Source organism: Artemia sp. Qi Xiang Cuo, chromosome 9, assembly GCF_049724085.1.
Source record: "Artemia sp. Qi Xiang Cuo chromosome 9, ASM4972408v1, whole genome shotgun sequence".
Lineage (NCBI taxonomy): Eukaryota > Metazoa > Arthropoda > Branchiopoda > Anostraca > Artemiidae > Artemia > Artemia sp. Qi Xiang Cuo.
In genome coordinates, this window is record NC_142802.1 from 52321449 (window position 1) to 52343040 (window position 21592).

General features: G+C 36.3%; 1 protein-coding gene across 2 annotated transcripts in view; it reads left to right on the top strand.

The window, feature by feature from the left end:
- lig (ubiquitin-associated protein-like lingerer) overlaps nucleotides 1–21592 on the top strand; it is an 80886-nt gene that overhangs the window by 44240 nt on the left and 15054 nt on the right. For both annotated transcript variants that reach the window (XM_089094684.1, XM_089094685.1), the window contains exons 8-13: nucleotides 4233–4436; nucleotides 5727–5954; nucleotides 9724–9993; nucleotides 12496–12673; nucleotides 16899–17074; nucleotides 17882–17998. In XM_089094684.1, coding sequence (XP_088950810.1) covers nucleotides 4233–4436; nucleotides 5727–5954; nucleotides 9724–9993; nucleotides 12496–12673; nucleotides 16899–17074; nucleotides 17882–17998 — 1173 coding nt within the window. The remainder of the gene's footprint in view (nucleotides 1–4232; nucleotides 4437–5726; nucleotides 5955–9723; nucleotides 9994–12495; nucleotides 12674–16898; nucleotides 17075–17881; nucleotides 17999–21592) is intronic.

Consider the following 21592-nt stretch of genomic DNA (forward strand, 5'->3'; position numbering starts at 1 on the left):
TCATTGCTAGAAGCCTTCCAGCAAAGCTTCTTAGGAGAAGCTTTAATGACAGAGCGGAAGCTGAACGAAGAAAACAAGCTGTCTCTAGTACATCACCTGAAGAAGGAGATGCAACAAGACCGAGAGCTTGTAGAAACTAGCATTCGGACTCTCACTGAGTCTGGAGCCACGACCTTCTATATGGTCTCACTGAGAGAAGGTAACGACGTGGAGGCCTACTTGGAAGCTTTCACAAGAACTGCGACTGCCTGCAATTTACCTCAAGCCGCGTGGGTAGCCAGGCTTGTAGCAAACCTGTCCGGGAAGGCTCTGTAGGCTTATAAAGCCCTGCCAACTGCCAAAGCTAGCGACTTCGACGAGGTCACAACAGCAATTCTCAAGAAGTTCCATGTCAATAGCGAGACTTCTCCGACGATTTCGACATGCTAGCAAGCGCTCAGGCGAGTCTTATACAGAATACGGGGACTACCTGACTACCACAGCCAAAAAATGCCTCAGTTTTTAGAAGATGGAGGAACAAAGAATGGCAGAACCCAACATGAACAGTCTTTTAGAACAGGTCCTAGAAAAAATTGTAGTGGAGCAGTTCATTACAACTGCTAACACAGACCTTAGGGTTTTCTTAGGTCAGAGTGGTGCAAAAACCCTGGGAGAATGCATCAGGAAGGCCGAGGACTGGGACCGAAAGTCTCTACGACCGTTGAAGAAGTAGTTACCTCGAACAAAGGGACCTCTCACCCAAACTTCAACAGATTCTTGGTCTGGAAGACAAACCACACAAACCCTCACCAAAACGTTGTTATTACCATCCTAACTCAACGTCACATACAACCGAGGAATGCAGGAGAGGCAATAGCCAAACCCAAGAGACAAAAAGGGAAAGGGTCAATACAACTATTTTCGTGGAGGAGCTATCAGCGCTCATCCCCTGATTCATTGTCAAGGATCACTGGAATGGGAAAATGATACCTTCAGCGGTTTACTCGGGATGTGAGTTCACCATGTTAGACCCAAAACGGGTCAAGGGAGTTTACGCCATTTCTAGGAAAACTGTGAAGTATGTTTCGGCGGAAGGCCGAAAAATAGAATGTGCCGTTGGACTTCTGACGATACAGCTCGTGGATCGCGCAGGAAGAATTCTTGAAGAACGGATTGAAACAGGTATGTGCCCCACATTACCCCAAAACATTTTACTGGAAAGAAATTTTCCGAGATTCGAAGAGAACGTGCTTCCGATTAATGTCCAGGATCTACCCGAATTGATGGCTCTCTTCCTCAGCAGTTTTTATTCCAAGACGGGATTTATTACCGACTTTAGACTGATCATCTTGGTAGAACAAAAAAACAGCTGATTGTTCCCAGTGAGTATAGATCACAGATTATCAAGATAGGTCATGACAACTTGATGAGTGGTCATTTAGGCAAGGCAAGGACCACTGACCGCATTCTATGTCGTTTTTGGTGGCCCAGAATTTACAAGGACATCGGTAGTTACATCGTCATGCACAGCTTGTCAAATTACCGCCACACGCAAACCAAAGGAAAAGGTACCCCTTAGGTCTCTTCCCACCATAATTAAGTTATTCTCGAGAATTACCATGGATATAGTTGGACCCCTACCAAAAAGCTCCGCAGGTCATCGATGGCTTCTACTTATTACTGACTACGGATCTAGATAGCCAAACCCAAGAGACAAAAAGGGAAAGGGTATATGCATCTAACCTGGTGGAGGAGCTCTCAACCCCCATGCCTGGATACGTTGTCAAGGCTCGCTGCAATGGGCAAATGCTACCTTTAGTGGTTGACTCAGGATGTGAATTCACCATGTTAACCATGCTATAACTAAATTCGACGCCTATCCCATGCCGCGCATTGATCAAATATCGGAAAAGGTCCGGGCTGTACGGTTCTTCTCGATAATAGACTGCCGAAAAGGACAGTGGTAAGTCAAGATGGCAAGTATTTTGGTAGAGAAAACAACATGGTTAACTTCACTTGGTTATAACGAGTTTTGTGTAATGCCATTTGGGCTGTAAGGCGCACCTGCACTTTCCAGCGGATGATCGATGAAGTATTGAGAGAATACCCACACGCTCGGGCATACTTCGATGACATAAGTTTTCAGCGACACTTTGGCACAGCACCTGAGACACCTGAGTGAAGTATTAAAACGTATGAACAAGGCGAACCTAAAAATCAATACCAGGAAGAGTAGGTTTGGTTATACCAAAGTAGAATATTTGGGACACACTGTTGGGGAAGGTACGATCAGTCCATTACTGAACAAAGTACAAGCAATCAAAGCATTTCAGCGCTCGGCCACCAAGAAAGCGTTGAGAACCTTCCTTGGAATGACCAATTATTATTTACGGTTCATCAAGGGGTATGTCAGACTCACAAGGGAACTCAGTGCACTAACCAGGAAACAAGCACCTGACATTTTACCGTGGGAGCCTAAACACCAAGTCTTGTTCGAAGAACTGAAATGCAGACTTACATCATACTTAGTTTTGTGTCCTCCTGACTTTTCCAAGACTTTCTTCTTGCAAACAGACGCTTCCGACATAGCAATTGGAGCCACGCTGTCCCAATCCTTCAGTGATGGAGAGCATCCAATTTGCTACCTGTCGAGAAAACTGCTGGACAGAGAGACTCGATATGTGACGATCGAGAAGGAGTGTCTTGCAGTGGTTTGGGCCCTCTCACGAGTCCGCTACTACCTATATGGGTGAAACTTTGAGGTAGTAACGGAGCACAATTTCTCGGCGTTGCTAAACTCTGTGAGAGGTAGTAACCATCGCCTTGAAAGATGGGCTCTGTCTCTTCAAGAATATAGTTTCACAATTCGTGCAAGACAAGGGAAATTATATACTAATGTGGACGCCTTCTCGCGCCTCTAGGCAGCAGGCCTTACCCTCTATGTAAATATATGTGTTAAATTTATTCTTTTTTTAGATGGCAGAAGATGCAGAAATCATCATGCTGGAAGACAGGGACGTTCAAATAGACGAGACATTTGCTAAGCTCGGCATCGCCGAGGGTTTTTACGAGGACTTTGAGGACCTTCCGAAACTCTAGCCAATCGGGAAAGCATCCGGCGCCATCGGGGAGCTCTAACCAGCCGTATCAGCCGTGAACAACGCTACCGAGATCCAACTTCTAACAATAACGAAGTCAAAAAAGTAACTTCCAGAGGCAGCTGTACGGAGGAAACAGTACGAGTCCCTTAGAATAAAGTTTGACCACACTTCTCCAGCTCCCCCTCTCCCAACTATAGCGACAAATGAAACGGTTTTCACCAATAACGATGGCAAAAGAATCATAATACCAGAAGGAACAAAGCAACCGGATAATATACTTGCCAAGTTTACCGTAACACAAACCTCTGACGGTTTACAAATTCCGAGGAAAGGGAGGAACTCTTATGTACCAACTAACGGATAACATGACCTTTCCAATGGGTTGAACTCAAATATACCAATTGACGGCTTATTTGACCTGCTGCTTGGGCGGACGTAACAGAAGTGTGCACGCCGAGTGAAGAAGGAATGAATTGATAGTATATAAGCAAGTTTTGTAAATATTATAGTTAGTTGAATTCTTAAAACAGTTCATAATACCTTTATTAACGGTTTATTAACGGATTAAAACGGTTCATAATACCTTTTTGACTTACTTTATAATGCATCGGTTATCAGCCTTTTTTTGTTTATTTATTATTATTTTTATATATATATATATATATATATATATATATATATATATATATATACATATATCTGCACATTTTAAAATATGTCTTTATTTACCAGCACCTGCTTTATGCATAGTGATGAATCAGTTCTTGAACCTTGTTTTGCCAATTCAAAATGCTTTTTCGATAAATCGGTTGTTTTAGCAACTTTTTATTCGATCATAATTTTAAGGCTAGTGTGCTATAGAAGTTTAGAGGAAGAAAATGACGAAAAAGTTCTCAAAAATAATCGCAAAAAATGTTTAAAACAGTGTATGTTTTGTCGAAAGTGTTTAATCCTAAAAAAGTGTGTTTCACGAAAACAAAAAGTGATGATGAGTTGCTTAAGATTTAAGCGACTAAGCTTGTAGAAATACAAGGACTTTTAAAATATAAAAAGTATTGCTTGATTTTTGTTTCTCTATTTAATCCTTGATATTTACTTCTTTCCTAACGAATTGTTTTGGACCCATGGAAATAAAGTTGTTTTACATTTTAGAACCAGTCATCCTATATGTCCAGTTACACGCAACAGGCGTCTGAAACGTTGAAAGCTGCAATAGGTGTTGGACTTCCAAGTCAACAGGGAAGCTCTAGCTTATTTACTAGTCCACAGGTAGTACAAGGACAATTTAGCCCCAACACACAGCTACAACAACAACGAGCAAAGTTAGTAAAACCAAAGTTGCCACCTCCTTCAAAGGTAAATATCGATTTTACTTGTTCTTTTTTAGTTTTTTTTTTTTACCTGGTCAGGTTGACCACAATTATTCAAACTGCATTGCTGAAAAAAGAGGGTTTATCCGTTTCTTTATTCTTTTCATGTTCCCCTAGCCAAACTGTCTGAAAAGAGCATCAACTTGGTATTATTTTTTTCGAAACGTTAAAAGCATAGTTTGTATCACAAAACTTACCTGTTTTTTTTAGAAAGTAATAAGTATTTAGGAGGAGGGGAGGGGGGCAAATGAAAATTTTCAGTTTCGAGGGGAGTTCAAATTCGTTCTTTTGTGAAAGTTTTTTCATCGGAAATACTAAAAAAGCATTTTTTATGAAAATATTTCAAAGAAAGATATTTCTGAAAATCTAGGAGGGTGGAATAAAAATATAGGGGTTCCTCTCACCCCCCAATGGACGCTACTGCTAAGAGAGAGAACTTTTGCTGCTGCTAAGAGAGAGAGTTTGTTTCCTGATATAGACAATCGAAGAGATAGGGTGACCAAGTAAGGCTAGTAAGGTAAGGTAAGTAGGTAAGACTAGTTTTAACAATCTTGCTGTCAATTTATTCGGAAAATATTCCCGGTATATGCTTTCCTGTTTTTTGAAAAGCGGTGAGACATTTGACTATGTGGTGATCCTGATAGTGCACATGGTAATGTTTTTGTATAATATAAACGAAATGTTAATATTAACTTGCAAGAAATGCAGAACTCTGCTTTTTAGCCCCCTATTCCATTCAGTTACTTCTTTGAACGAGCCCCAATTACTAAGCGCAGGATCTTCTAGGAAAATATAGTAATACATAAGGGTGATATATGTTTAAGGGGAATTTTTGTAAGATTCTCGTTCTGTTATTTTCCTTAAAAACATATAACAGTGTTAAAACGGAAACACGATGTCTGGCTTTCAATAGCTATATTCAATTAAATGACTTTTAGGCATTTGGTGTTTGAGTACGTGATAGTGCTAAATTGTGATGTTTGAGATTTATTACTACTTTTCAACGGACCAATTGTTACTAAGAAATATCTTGTCCAATGCATTTTAAACGAAAAGTTGATAAAGCAAGCTAGAAGAAATTATCCTCCAGTTTAAGCTGGAAATAGAAATTGTCCAGTTCTGTTTGCTGAATTGGAAATGAAAAAAATTACCTTTTAAATGCCCTAGTCAATCCATCAACTAATTCAATTTTTTTTACTGGAGAAAACAGTAAATAAGGACTATTTATTGTTTGGGCTATTTATGCTTTTTAAAAGTTTGTTTTAATTCTTTGCAGATTCCGTCATCAGCTGTTGAAATGCCAGATGATTCTGTCAGCCAATTGGATATTCAGTTTGGTGGGCTCGAGTTTGGTACGGACTCCACATCTGTAGAATTTGGATCAAATGAGCAAAATTCTGGGTATACTGCAGAAACTCATTCACTGTTAAGTAGCAAGACAGAACCCTATGGATCAGCAGCTAATAACACTCCTGTGGTGCAGCCCTCCCAAACGCAGCCTAAGGTAATGTCAGAACTGATTTGTACTCACATAGGGGTATTGTAGCGAAAATTTTCTTTAAAAAAAATTAGGTGATGACGTTTAAGTATAGTTCCAGTAAGTTTAAGTATAGATTGTTTTCTAATTATATCACAACGTTTTTTGGTTGTTTTTTCATGAAACTTTTTTTATTAGCAGTTCTGGGTGTAGCAGTTCAGTTTTGAGAAGGCCTTGTTGGTTGACACACAACAGCTAACATAACCCTTGTATAAATCAATATTTTTTGGACAGGACCAGGAAGAAATTATTTTTCTGCAAGCATCCCTTTCTAAAAAGGTTTATGATACTTGCAATCAGATGACATACTAAAAAAAACTCAAACAAACTATACCCCTCTTGATGAAGTTTTTAAGTATTGAAAGTTTCGTAGTTCTTTTCCTCTTGTGGTATAAACCCTTTTTTTTATTTTTTATTTTTATTTTATTTTTTATAACCTCTGGAAGAAAATTTCCCGACCTTTTCTTTTATAACTGGTGGTGATAAAATATGAGAACTATGAACCTAAATGTCTTAATGAACTTACGAGATCTACAGAGCCTCTGCTGTGTGAATACAACAACTGCTTACACACTGTAGCTTGATGCAGTATAACTTGCTCTTTGATTAAAGCTTTTATTGATCATGATGTCTCCAATTGCTGATACATACTCTTTTGATTCACTTCTTGATATATTCACTTCTTTTGATGTATGCACTTTTTACTCAGTCAAGACTCTTTTGATTGGACCCTGCCAACACTTCTCATTAAATAACTATATTCGTATGCTGGCTAGTGAACCTGGCCTTCCCTCTGATGTAATATGGGACCTGAAGTAGGAGGTATCATGCCGGTAATACCTGTCAAAGCAAAATTTATCGCTTGAGTAGCCCTAGATCATAACAGTCGTCATGTTAGGAGTATCGTGGTAGAATTATTCGTCGTAGCTATTGAAGCTGGTTTAGCCTTCCATCTGATGTAATATGGGACCTGAAGTAGGAGTCATCATGCCGGTAATAACTGTCAAAGAAAAATTTATCGCTTGAATAGCCCTAGATCATAACAGTCGTCAAGTTAAGAGTATCGTGGTAGAATTATTCGTCGTAACTATTGAAGCTGGTTTAGCCTTCCATCTGATGTAATATGGGACCTGAAGTAGGAGTCATCATGCCGGTAATAACTGTCAAAGAAAAATTTATCGCTTGAGTAGCCCTAGATCATAACAGTCGTCAAGTTAAGGGTATCGTGGTAGAACTATTCGTCGTAGCTATTGAAGCTGGTTTAGCCTTCCATCTGATGTAATATGTGACCTGAAGTAGGAGTCATAATGCCAGTAATAACTGTCAAAGAAAAATTTATCGCTTGAGTAGCCCTAGATCATAACAGTCGTCAAGTTAGGAGTATCGTGGTAGAATTATTCGTCGTAACTATTGAAGCTGGTTTAGCTTTCCATGTGATGTAATATCGGACCTGAAGTAGGAGTCATCATGCCGGTATCTATTGATACCGGTATCATCGTGCCGTAGGTATTGAAGCTGGTTTAGCCTTCCATCTGATGTAATATGGGACCTGAAGTAGGAGTCGTCATGCCGGTAATAACTGTCAAAGAAAAATTTATCGCTTGAGTAGCCCTAGATCATAACAGTCGTTAAGTTAGGAGTATCGTTGTAGAATTATTCTTCGTAGCTATTGAAGCTGGTTTAGCCTTCCTTTGATCTAGGGCTTGAGTAGCCCTAGATCATATCAGTCGTTAAGTTAGGAGTATCGTGGTAGAATTATTCGTCGTAACTATTGAAGCTGGTTTAGCCTTCCATATGATGTAATGTGGGACCTGAAGTAGGAGTCATCATGCCGGTAATAACTGTCAAAGAAAAATTTATCGCTTGAGTAGCCCTAGATCATAACAGTCGTCATGTTAGGAGTATCGTGGTAGAATTATTCGTCGTAGCTATTGAAGCTGGTTTAGCCTTCCATCTGATGTAATATGGGACCTGAAGTAGGAGTCATCATGCCGGTATCTATTGATACCGGCATCATCATGCCGTAGGTATTGAAGCTGGTTTAGCCTTCCATCTGATGTAATATGGGACCTGAAGTAGGAGTCATCATGCCGGTAATAACTGTCAAAGAAAAATTTATCGCTTGAGTAGCCCTAGATCACAACGGTCGTCAAGTTAAGAGTATTGTGGTACAATTATTCGTCATAGCTATTGAAGCTGGTTTAGCCTTCCATCTGATGTAGTATGGGACCTGAAGTAGGAGTCGTCATGCCGGTAATAACTGTCAAAGAAAAATTTATCGCTTGAGTAGCCCTAGATCATAACAGTCGTCATGTTAGGAGTATCGTGGTAGAATTATTCGTCGTAGCTATTGAAGCTGGTTTAGCCTTCCATCTGATGTAATATGGGACCTGAAGTAGGAGTCATCATGCCGGTAATAACTGTCAAAGAAAAATTTATCGCTTGAGTAGCCCTAGATCATAACAGTCGTCAGGTTAGGAGTATTGTGGTAGAATTATTCGTCGTAGCAACGGTCAATGTTAGGGAAGTCGTGGTGTTAGCTTAAAAGCAGTTGTAGTTGTAATCCTGAATGTTTTTTGCAAAGTTGTTTTCAACTGATTCGAAATATATAAGATTCATCAAGTTTATTGTTACCCCTCTAAAGCTATGAGTCTGGGAAAATTTGCCTGATTTTTGAAAAAAAGGGGGTAATACTCCCTAAAAGTTAAAGAATCTTAATGAAAATCACACCACTAAATTCAGCGTATCATAGAATTCTACCTACCATAGAATCTTCAAGCTCCTACGTACAAAAATGTGGACTTTAACATTTTTTGCCAGAAGAAAGATCACGGATGGTGTTTATTTTTTTTTATTGTTATTATTACTATTATTATTTCTGGGGTGATCGCATTGAACTAACGATCCCAGAAGATCGGGAAAGGCTACATTCAAACGGAAATTAAAAGTTCTAATGCTGTTTTTAAGTGACCAAAATGTGACCAATTTGATGACGGTCGCTGCATATGTGACCGAAATATCTAGTATTTGTTTTGAAATTTTATCACTGTTTGTGAAAATCACTGTCTATTAAAAGGATTTGAACCCTATTTGAACTTTTATTTATTTACCAAATGATTGGTAGGGCAACTAGCCCCCTCGCTTGCCCTCTTTTCCCTATAGTCGAGAAGAAACTTAATACACAACCAAACAGATGGAACTCAATATAAGAAACATTTGCAGGGGAGCTTCCCTTTTCAAGGAGTTTAATTAGAAAGAAATTTCTGTGACATTTGAAATAAAAAAAAACAAACTAAATGCATCTTTTGTTTGTTTGTTCGTTTTTTCTTTTGAAAATTTGAAGCAACATTATCGCCAAAGTTTCTACTAGAAATAGGTCTTGAACCATTTTTTTTTTCTGGGGTAGGGGGATAGAGGATACCGTTCACGTTTTGCTTTCAAATTTATCACCCCTTTTGAAGTTTTTTTCTGTGTCTGACCTGGTAGTTTGCTTCAAATTTCTGTAAATAAAATTTTTTCACGTACCTTATCCATTCTAATTTAACCCGTGGACTTTATTGAATTTGAGAATTGCGTTGTTTTGTCTTTCTGATTCTGTTATTGACTGTTGCTGTAAATTTTTCTTTTGCTTTCGAAAGCTAATTATAATATTTTATTATAGTGCTGGAAAAGGATTTGAAGAAAAATATTTTCTTCTAGCAGTTCGACATTGTTTTTATTCTCCTTTTCTTTGCAGGCTACTGGGTTTCCAATAGCTACAACAGGATACAGTCAACAGCAAACGTCTTACTCATCTGTACAGAGTAGTCAGACCGTGTCTACAACAAGTCCAACAATTGTGAGTCAGACTAGTACAACGTATCAGACTTCAACGAACTATCAGTCAGGTTTTCAGAGTGGGGGTGCCTCTAATTATGGTTCAACTGTATATAGTCCAAATGCTTACCCTTCTGGATATGGTGCATCTAGCACCGTGAATAAGCTACCAGGAGTGACTTCAACCCAGGTAGGGTAGATACCCTTAATTTGCGGTATTTGACATTTTAATTTTTAGTCTAGTTCAATTTTTTTTTGTCTAGATTTAAGCATGGTACCCAGATATAAATTATAGTTAAAAACTATTGCTCTGAATGCAAGTTTTTGGTTTAGCGCTAATCGATTAATTCCTAGCCTAGAGAAGTCAGAATTTATGGTTTTTGGGAGAACCTGAAAGTCAGCCGTGTATTATTCTAAAATATTAATATTGAGATTCTTTCCTTAAAAAGAGAGGTACTTTTATATATTTAGTATATATGTTACGGTGAATGTCCGAAATACTTTTTTTCCTCCTTGGATTTAGTCACCGTTGCCAATCATTTTTTTTTAATTTAATACAAGGTTTGATGATGGGAGGTTAGTTTGGATTAGATTAGGTTTGGTTAGACGAGGTTAGGTTGGTTTAGGTTAGCTTAAGTTAGGTCTTTAACCCATTTCTAATGTTCAGAACCAAATTTAACCTAATCTAACCTAGCATAATCTAACCTAACTTTAACTTTTACCATCATAGGTTGCATAAGACTGAAAAAACTGACTCGCAAAGCTAGTTGAATCGAAGCAGAAAAAAGGGAATTTCAAACATATACCGGTGAATGTCGGCATTAACTAGATTTCGGACATTCACCGTAACATATTCATAGATTCAAGCCCATCATTATGTGCATATTAGTAAATATTCAGGAAACTGGGTTGTTTGCATAGCTTATAGTTTTTATTCCCATACCATATCATGAAAACTGTATTGTGCATTAATTGTTTGGTATTTTAAGTATCTCCATTAGTGTTTGGATGTTGATTTTCCTTCAAATCGTCTATGAATAGAACTTGTTCTGAATAAAGCAATAAGAATTTTGGACCAGTTTTTAGCTCAGCTTTGGGGAGACTGAAAATTTATCTGAAACTAAAACAGCTCTTTTATTTCTTGATCTAAGACGAATTTAACATCGCTTTTGAAGGGACTGAAACTTTTGATCGCGAATCAATATTGTGATATAACTAGAGTTAGAGAGCAAGTTTATTTTCCTGTTTGTGAAGAATGAGTGAGCGATATTAAGTATAAGAACCTCCTCTCATTGCGAATAAATGTAAGCTATCCGAATTTTGTAAGTAAATCTTATTCGCTGATAACATTTAAAAATAATTAAATGAAGATGGTTCTTTCAGCTTACAGTAGCGAGCTATTTTAATATTTTTTATGTTTTCAGAAAATGCACAGAATTGTGCATTTTTGTTGTTGTTTCTTTCTTGTGATGTAGGAGACGCATTAAGTTCTACCCCTCTATCTGCCTTGTAATAATTTGATATGTACAAGTTGCACTATATTAATTCAAATTCAAAATAAATAAAACGTATTATGACATTTCTAGCTGGAGGCGGATATTTGTCAATTGACTTTCATATACTACCTTTATTTGTGGAATTCTAAAAAAATACGTTCTTGCAAATTTCACACACGCAACTATTACTACTGCTATCAACTCACCGTACCACCAAGCCGCCTGAGGCCAACACAGATACGGACGCTCCTCCTATTTCAATCTATTCAAAGCCTCTCTCTTCACACCTTACCAGGAGGTTCCCATTTCCCTTAAATCTTTTTTTATGACATCCCCCCACCCCAACCGCGGACGGCCCGCTTTCCATTTAGCCTTAGACGTTTGGCCGAAAAGGACAATATTTAGCAATCTATCATCCTTCATTCGCAGAAAACTTAAAAACAAATTCTTAACACTCTATATACTGATGTAAGAGGCTTAGGGGTAAATCCTTACTTCCATATTGATTTGGAGATTATGCCCTGGAACGTTTTAAATGCTAGCTTTACTCCACCCTCTCCTATAAATGATAAATCCATTACCCCAACCTACCTCCTAATAGTTTGACGGCAGTTACTCGATATTGTGTAATGTTTATCATTTTAAAGTAACAGTTTGTTATTTGGAGTGGCGCAACATTTTGTGTGTATGTGTATGTGGAGGGGGGGGGGGTTCGAGTCCAAAAAAATGCGAATAGAATTTCAAATCATGAATAAAATGTCAGACATTATTAGAAACATCGTACATACTCTATATTGATATTATTGCTTTTTTTATGATTAATATAGAACAAATTCTTTTGATTTATCTTATGTTTCATGTATTTGACCATCTTTTTTAGTTCTTTTATATGATCTTGAATTAAATAAAAGATCAGTAATCTTAGTCCCTTTTTGATGGCTTCAAAGTAACATAAGCTGCTGAATTTCTTTACTTTCTTATTTTTTCCTTTTAATTCAGTTTAAATTAATTAGTTATTTTTTAAGTGCTATTAAATATAACTATGAACCTGAAAATGTAAATTCTTCTATTTCTTACACTCATAACGGTTGTTATTTTCGGTTCTTTTAAACCAAAAATAAATTCATGAACCACAAGATTTAGCATATCAGATCAACAAATTATATAATTGAATATGTATTTTTTTTTCTCTTTAGTCGTACGATTCAACAACAGTGACAAGCTCTTCTACCTCCTCAATGTCTGCGGGAACATTTGGTTTGACGCCAAGTGTCAGTGCTGCTCCAGCAGTACAATCTGCCACACCCGCCTCAGCTGTCTCACATAGGGTTGCGCCAAGTGCTGGATCTGGAATGCATAGTATAGCTAGCTCAGGTAAGAATTAGTAATGAGTTTTCTTTATTTTAGTTTAACCTATATAATTGGTAAACTAGAGAGCACCAGTTTGTATTTGTTTATTAATGCCCCAGAGACGTAAAACCAATTAACAACACAGGCTTGCTTAGCAGGCAAAGCATTAGTCTTCTATTAATCTCGGACGTCCCGGGTCCTAGCTGAACGTAAAACTTTTTTTGGTGGAAAAAAGGGAAGTAATCGAGAATATATTCATTTTTGTACAAAAGTCGCGCTTATGGAATAGAAAATTGATATAAGACTATCTTTGCGTATAATTGGATAAATAATTCAATTAAAGGAGGGATAGGGGGGGGGGGGTCTTTCTATTCGAATATTAATATTTCCAAAGTTATTAGTTTTGGTTTTGGTCTACAGCTAGGGCGTCCAGTTTAAACTTTCAACAAAAATTTTATTTTGACAAGGGGGGTGGTAGTGACTTCTAATTTTGTATGGGGGGGATAGGCTGAATTTTTCACCTGAGGGGAGCAACAAAACAGTTTTTATCAGATAAAATAGAAATCAGGAGGACTTATTTCAAATATTTAAAGATCCTTGTTCGGGTTCCTCCTTAAAGTAAGAATGGTAGATTGCCGGAGAGATGCAGCTTGCCGGATCCTCTTGATGCTGCAGATAGGCTTTTTTCCCAGCTTAAAGATTATCCGTCGAACCACCCTTGGAAGGATTTTTTGTTTTAATGCTATTTTCCTTTTTTTCTTTTTAATTTTTATGCTGGGTTATTATCATTTTTATATTGTATTTATTTGTATGTTTTATTTAAAGAGATTTCCCACCCATGGAGTGGCTTAATTTTCCGAATTGTTTGGCTTATTCGAGTTTTAGTTTATGCGTATTTGCTCCTGTTCTTGTATGTGCTTTTTTTCTTTTTTTTATACTCCATCGTCATACCTTGTATTTTTGATGTGTTATTAAATTAATTAATTAATGCAAAACAAGCAAAATCAGTAAATTATTGGATATAGTCTGGGGCTATATCCGAGCATTAGGAGGAGGGTTGGGATTCGACTGTACTACAAAAAACTTACAATATCCTGTGAATAGTAATTTTACGAATGTAATAACATAAGAATGTTGTTGTTGTCTTGCTTAGTTAGAAAAGAATCTTGCATCAAGATTGCCGAAAGTAGCAGGGCCATTGTAGTAATTAAGTTATTTAACCTTCATTGTTTATCAAACTAGTTTTGTAAAAACGATGATTGTCTGTTTAAATGTCCCCCCCCCCCCGCCAACAACAGTTAGCTACAAATATTATCAGAAAAAGAATTGAAGAACAAACTACAAACCAGTTGAGAACAGTCCAAATTCAAGAATAAACATGGATATTATTTTGTGAATGGAAAACTTGTTTAGAGAATATAGCTTCAAGAAGTGAGTCAAGAATGATAAACTTACTTTTTGTTTGAAAATCAGCGTTAATAAAACCTTTTTTCTGGGGTGTTATCTAGAAAAAAAATAGTATTGCCTGCTAGGCTAGCCTGTCCCTAGAGAAATTCATAAGAAAACAAAAGGATTAATCGTTTAGTCACTTCTAAGATTTTCCAGTGACCTGCTAGTGCTGGGGAAAAAGGGACACGTCAATCTTATCGTGTGAGCATATAATTATAGTTTAAATAAAACTATGAAATTTCGAAATATTATTAAACTTTAAAAATTATTCGAGTTCTCTTGTTTCTATTTCTAGCTAAAAGAATACCGTACTGCCTCACACTTACAAAAGAAATACTGATTAGAAAAAAATTTTGTAAATAAATTCTATCGAAAAAAGTCAAATACTTAAAATGAAAAAAATAATCCATGCCGACCCATATAAAGGTACTTATTTTTATGATATAGGGTAACAAAGATAAGGGAAAATTTGAAGAAAAAATAATACGGAAAAATTTCTGCATATTTGTATAGAATAGATTAACGACAACTCGTTTAAATTAAGGGGAAAAAAATACTATTTGCCGTGTAAATTACAATTGGACTATAGTAAAAAATTGAAGGTCTAATTAATGATAATATTGATTAGATCTTCAATGCTCTTCAATAATCTTCAATCTTCACTGCTTACTGGGTCAATTCCGCGGCGCGCGCGAGTTTCCGCGGAATTGAACCACGAAACTCTTGATCCATAAGCTTCGACTCTTCCCCTGGGCTATCGCCAGGTATTACGTTATTCGGTTTTTAATATAGTATATAAAGTTGAAATAAAGCTGATCTTTAATCGGTTCATGTTGTCCTGTTGGTTCGAAAACTCACTTACGGGTATGAATAGTAAACAAAAAGAAAACGGGGTTCAAATAATTTTCTTATATACTGGTTTGCCTCTCCAGAAGGAAACGCTATAAAATAAGGAATTAAAATTAGAACAATTATATCGCTTTAAAATTAGAAATAGAATTATTAGAAAATTAGAATAAAATTAAGGTACTTTCGCATTATCCGGGCCTCTCTAAAAAGTCAAGTTCGGTTAATACTAATGAAATAAAACAAAATAGGATGAATATATAATAGTTTATAAACAAATTTGGGCTACCCGTTTCCACTTTAGGGGGGGGGGGTAAAGCATTGCATATATTAAATACGTAACCGAACCTAGGTACCTCCCCCCCCCCTTTAAAATAAAAAAACCACGCTGTCATTGCCTAGTCTACAGCGGTTATCATGTCAAAAACGGGTTTTATCATTGCCTTCTCCATAGTGATTAAGCCAAGAGGCCCAGATAATGCGAAAGTACCGAAATCAAAATTAGAAAGCGCTATAAAATATTAGAGAGGAGATCAGGATTTTAGAAGTGCCTAGGTTGAGCATGGCCCAAAATTGGTTGAGAACCACTGCTCTAAACCAATTGGCTTCATATTTTTTGTTGGGCAGCATTTTAACCATATTTAATTCAAAATTATTCTTTTGCGGTTCGAAACGGCTGAAATGGGCTCTTTACTATAGTGTAATCCCTTTTGTCATTTTAAGGGGCGCTAGGACTGTATTTTTCGCACCATCTTAATATTCTGTGATTGCTCGCCTGATACGGTCTGTCCTGAAAAAACAACGAATGAAAAAAAAACGAAGCATCCGTGCCTAAAACTCTTTCCTTTGAGCCTAAAGTTAAATTTTTTTTTATTAACAATCAGGACTGTAGCCAGAATATCTTTTGGGAAGGGGGTATATATAAATATATATATATATATATATATATATATATATATATATATATATATATATATATATATATATATATATATATATATATATATATATGTATATATGTATATATGTATATATATATATATCACAATACTTTGACAATTTAAAACTACCGTTTTCTGATAAAAACTACGTCAACGATGCTCTTTAGAGTGGGACTGACACCTTCTTGTCTATAATAATTCCCGCTTAGTCCAAATTTATTTCTCTAAATGACGGGAACTTAGCGGATAAATGCACCCTTCGGTTTTATCTAAAGGACGTCTCATGGGAAGTTTGAAAGCGTATTTTTAAGCTTTAGATTCAGTGTGCTATGTCATCCTTTATATGATACTGCAGTTTCTGTCAGAAATAGTTTCTGTCTGGAAGTGGTATCAAAAATGCAATTTTTTCGAGCCAAATGGCACTTTACTCTCGCACTATCGTAACAAATTTATGAAAAGCCCATAGGTATGAGCATTAGATTTCTAAAAAGGAGGCGTCACTGTCACTCTAGTTTGGCTTTTATATGTAACTAGGTTACCCGTCTTGCGTTGCTGTGATCTTCAAAGAAAGGAAACACCCCTGGAAAATTTCCCTCGTGGAAAACACCCCCCCCCCCCGCTAAACATATACAAATCTTGTCTTGTTTTTCATCTTATTGCTTTCGCTTAGGGAATCCCAAAAAATGAAAAACAGTTTGAATTTGGGCTGTAAAGTTTAGTGATTTTAAATTATTGGGTGCCATTTTCTTGCCTGTATGTACATGCCTCTGGTACATTAAATGCAGATAAATCTAATTCCAAGTGATCTTAAAAACTTAATTCTGCAGTCACTTCCCTGGTTAGCTACGGCAGAAGTGACTGATTTCAATCAATCGCAATTTTTAAGTTCCAACTTTTGTTTACTAAGCTATAGCCTGCTACCAGCTATTCGTTGCTTTTCTTATGTTCAGTAGTGACAATGATTTCGTTTGACGCACGCAGTATCTTAAATCAGGATTTTATCTTGTTCACAGTTGGAAAAGGTGTTAGTATGCCACCTGGTGTTCCGGCACAAATGTTAGGTCAATATGTAATGAGTCAGGCTCCACCAGGTTTGCCATTTGCTTATGCTGGTTTGGCTCAACAGCCCATTTATTCAATGGAAGATGTACAGAATTTACAGTATCTTCAGAGATATCAACAACCCCTGGTAAGCTTTTACTATATTTCTTCTTTTTTTCTATGCAATAAGACACTTAAATTTGATTTATGGTTACAATTTTTTAAAGTTGCAAAATTCTGAAAAAAATATTTTACCTTAAAAGTTCACCTAATTCTGAAAATAATTGCCTTAAGTTGATTTCTGAATTTAGATTTTCAATTTCTCTATTCATCTTTAGTCTTCTGGAGTAAAACTGGGTACATTTTTACAATGTAAGTGCACTAGCTAACGTGATGAAACACGTTTCCATCTTCCCCTTCCTCAATTTTTTGCTTCTCCTCTTTACTTTTTATTGCATATCTATCTAAAGGATCCTTTTTTCATGTGCAAAATCTTCGCCTTTATATTTTGGCTCTAAGATTAATTTCCTATTTTGTAGATGGATTTTGTTAGCAATTCTTTTTCATATTGAATATTGCGAACAACCTTGATCAGGAAATATCATTACAGTATAAGAAGCACTTAATGAACTGTCATCTGCTTCTTATGCAACGATTTTTGCGCTTGATTTTGTTTGATCGTAGTCGGATATTAACGAATTTGTTATTTTTTAAGATTGATTTTGCAGATTTAATTGACTAGCAAATCTTTCTAGTGTTGTATAAGGGAATAATAAATAATTTGATTTATGTATAGCAGCACGGTAGTATTGACTTTTTATAAGCTTCCGTTGATTGAATCTATCATTGATTCTCATGCAACACTTATTCTTGTACTGGATTTAGCTTCTTGACTATCTGGCTATTTGAAAAATAAAGTTCGAAACTTCACATTAATTATTCTTTGATTTTACAGAGTAACACAACAGCTATGGGAGGTCGAGATACGGGTCTTGCCGGGTATGACCCAAGCAAATTCCAAAGGAATGAAAATAATTCTCCTGTTCCTACTGCGACCACACTAACTGGACAGGTAAGTTTAGCTTGAAATCGCTTTTTCTATCACTCATTGCTGCTCTAATCTTCTCTTGTAAATATTACTTTTGGCCTCCTTTATTTCTTTTTTCCTCTTGTATAAGTATTGTAGTACGTAATTGAGATCAGAAAGAATACGATGGGATGAAAATCCATATCAGTTGGACGTTTCACAAAAAAACGAACAAAAAATAATATCCTCAAGTAAATCGTTATTCATATTATTGAAGAAACAACATTAACAAATTTAGAAACTACGAACCTGCGTCCAAGTGTTTTTAATAACTTGCTTCTTGCCAAAGTAATATGCTAGTTTTTTGTTGTTGCTACGCTTTGTAAATTTTACAGTGTTATTCGAAGATTTCGTACATTTGAGACATTGCACTGTTGTAAAAAGTTAGGATTTTCTTGTTTTTTGTTTTTTTCGTATTCAAAGTGGCATCAGTTACTTAGTGATACGCTGCTAACCCTGGAAGTCACTATTCTACAATATATTGCTCGTAGCCTTTTGCTTATTTTTAGCAAAAACGACTGTTGTATGCCTGAGAAGGGCATGGATTGGCCACCTTGTAATCTCTCCATAATACAGTAGCCAACGGCAATTTCAAGTAAACTAGATTAATAGGATTCTTAAAAGAAAGATTATCACCTCTGAAAACTTCACTGCAGTATGCTGTAAACTTAGTTTAACTCTTTTTTACTTGGGATACAATTCCATCAGGTAACCAATCGGAGAAAATAATAAAAGCTGAAGTTTTGAATAACTCAGGGCAATAAAATTTACCTTGAACCATGCATGCGCTCACTTAATCATAAACAAAAGTTTCGTCTGTAATTCTGACAGAGTCCGCATTCAATCGAGGGTGCTCTCATTTACATAGGCAAATAGTGCCATGGTGCTAACACTAGCTTTTACATCAAGAGAAATTGAGCATCCTTGGAGGTAGGATAGTAGACATTATGAAGCTTCACCCTGAATACCAAAATGAAAAAGTTTTAGAGAACGTTGTGACATACCAAAAACCATTCAGACGGTCAGAAAAAACAGAAGGCCATGCTTCTTTCCTGGATAAAGCTACATTAGTGAAACTAACAAGGACAATATAAGCATGTCTTTAGGCGAAGACCTAATTGATTTGGGTCGGGGCAAAAGTTTTGCCTTGAAGAATTTCATTTGATGATGGTCTGAATTTTGGTCTGACTGATTTGCATGTTTGTAAGTGACGAATATGGTAGTTATTGCATGCATAATTTGAATTTGAATATATTGGCAAAATACAGTTCGGAGATCTATGATAAATATTTATTTTGGCGACACTGAATAGTACAGTCCCAAGAAATATTGTATGATTTTTCTTCCCTTTTTTTATAGGCCTATTGCTAAAAAAGATCTTTCTCTCTCTCGTCTTCTTATGGGTAATTCAGACACGCTATAAAACAATGTCCAAGCCTGTAAAATCACTTGATTGACTTGGAAGAATATCACAATAGACCCAAACCTGACCTTTAAATACTTTTGTTTAAGTTCGTCTGTTTAGAGAATCAGAGGCCGAAACTTTCAAAAATATTTACATTGAATGTCATAGTATTCATCATTTACGACAATTAATATGCTTAATAATGAATGTATAAATAAATAGATATGCATTAACATCATCACCATTGGTCTTTTGAAGGATTAAATAAAAAAAATAACTGGAAGTAAGGAGCAATATTAAAACTTAAAACAAACATAAATTATTGCGTATACGGAGGGGGGGAGGTCCCCCTCCTCAGAACCTCACTCTTCAGGCTAAAGTTTTTCGGCATTAAAAAAAAACAAACTACTTATTGTTCTAGTTGAACGACCCTTGTGTTTCAAGGATCGTTTTTAAAGAATTGGGACAAAATTTAAACTTTAGCGTAAAGAGAGAGGCGTTGAGGAGGGCAACCCCCCACGTAAAACAATAATTTCTGTTCGTTTTAAGTTTTAATATTGCTCCTTATTTTCAGTTAAAAAACTTGTTTGTTTTTTATTTAATTTCTGGTCGTTTTTTAAGTAACGCCAGGAATTCTGGCTCCACCTCCTTGAAAAATCCCCCTCTCCACGCTAATATCTTCTGGAAAATTCAATCCTAGAACAAATTTACCCCGGACAATTACCTTTAGCACCTCCACGCGTAAAATTGAGTCAGTAAAGAGAAAGCAAGACATATAAAGAAATTTCGTATAGGAATTCTGGTAAATTCCCCCAGTATACAATTTCCCCTGAAAAGTTCACCCCCTGGAAAATTCCCTCTCCATGGAAAATTCTCCCCGTGCAAAGTCCCCCCAGCAAAAAATTCGTCCTCCCCTCCCGGCCCGAAAAATGTGTGCATACTTCCCAAAATTTTATAACTTAGACCTTTCCCAGGGGCTGTGGGAGTCGTGTTATCTTCAAAGACATAGTTATTAGGTCTTTCAACTATACTGAACAAAATAGCAATCTAAGAATTTGGATCGGACGATTTTGGGAAAAAAGTGGTGTGGGAGGGGACCTAATTGCCCTCTATTTTTTTGGTTACGTAAAAAGGGCACTAGAACTTTTCATTTCCATTAGAATGAGCCCTCTCCCGATATTTTAGGCCCACTGGGTTGATACGATCACACCCTGAAAAAAAAAACACGCATCCCTAATCTTTCTTCTGGCAAAAAGTACAAAATTTCACATTTTTCAAGATAGGAGCTTGAAACCTCTATAGTAGGGGTTTCTGATGCTTTGAATCTGATGGTGTGGTTTTCATTAGGATTCTATGACTTTTAGGGGGTGTTTTACCCTTTTTTCGAAAATCAGGAAAATTTTCTCAGGCTCGTAACCATTGATGGGTAAGACTAAACTGAATGAAACTTCTAGATTTAAAATCAGCATAAAAAGCCAATTATTTTGATATATCTAATGGTATGAAAATTCCGTTTTTTTAATTTTGGTTACTATTGAACCGGGTCGCTCCTTACTAACAGTTCGTTGCCACGAACTGTTTGATAGATAGGCGCAGAATAAGGTTTACTTGTGAGATTTGTTATTATAAAGTATGAATCGTTAGGTTGCAACATAAAAAGAATTACTCTCATCCTAAAAGATTTACCAAAGACTGAAAAGATCACAATTAAAATATAAGAAAACTTAAAAAAAAAAAAACGTTTTTATCTGCAACTGCATTAAAAAGTGTTGTTTCTTATTTGATTTTGTTTAAGACAATAAAATCATGGACATTTGTAACATTTTAACATAATTATCAAAGGACGATTTAATAATTTTACTTTTATCAAGTTCCAAAGAAAAAAAACAACATGTTTTTATTTTTAATGCATTTGAGATAAAGGTATGTTTTCAGTTATCTGCTTTAAATTAAATACATCACCAATCGACAAAGCAGGGCTGATAAACATAACAGTCTCCTGATATTTTTATTCAGATTGAGAAATATGCCAGTCTGTGATGTTGCTTCCTGGTCACTTTTCAAGAATGTAGTTTTCAATGCGCAATCTACTACCCTCTGTTCTTTGTTTTGCCGCTCTCAATGTGTCGCTTTTCTGTTGTAGAGACGAAATTCGGAAGTTGAGTCGCATGAAA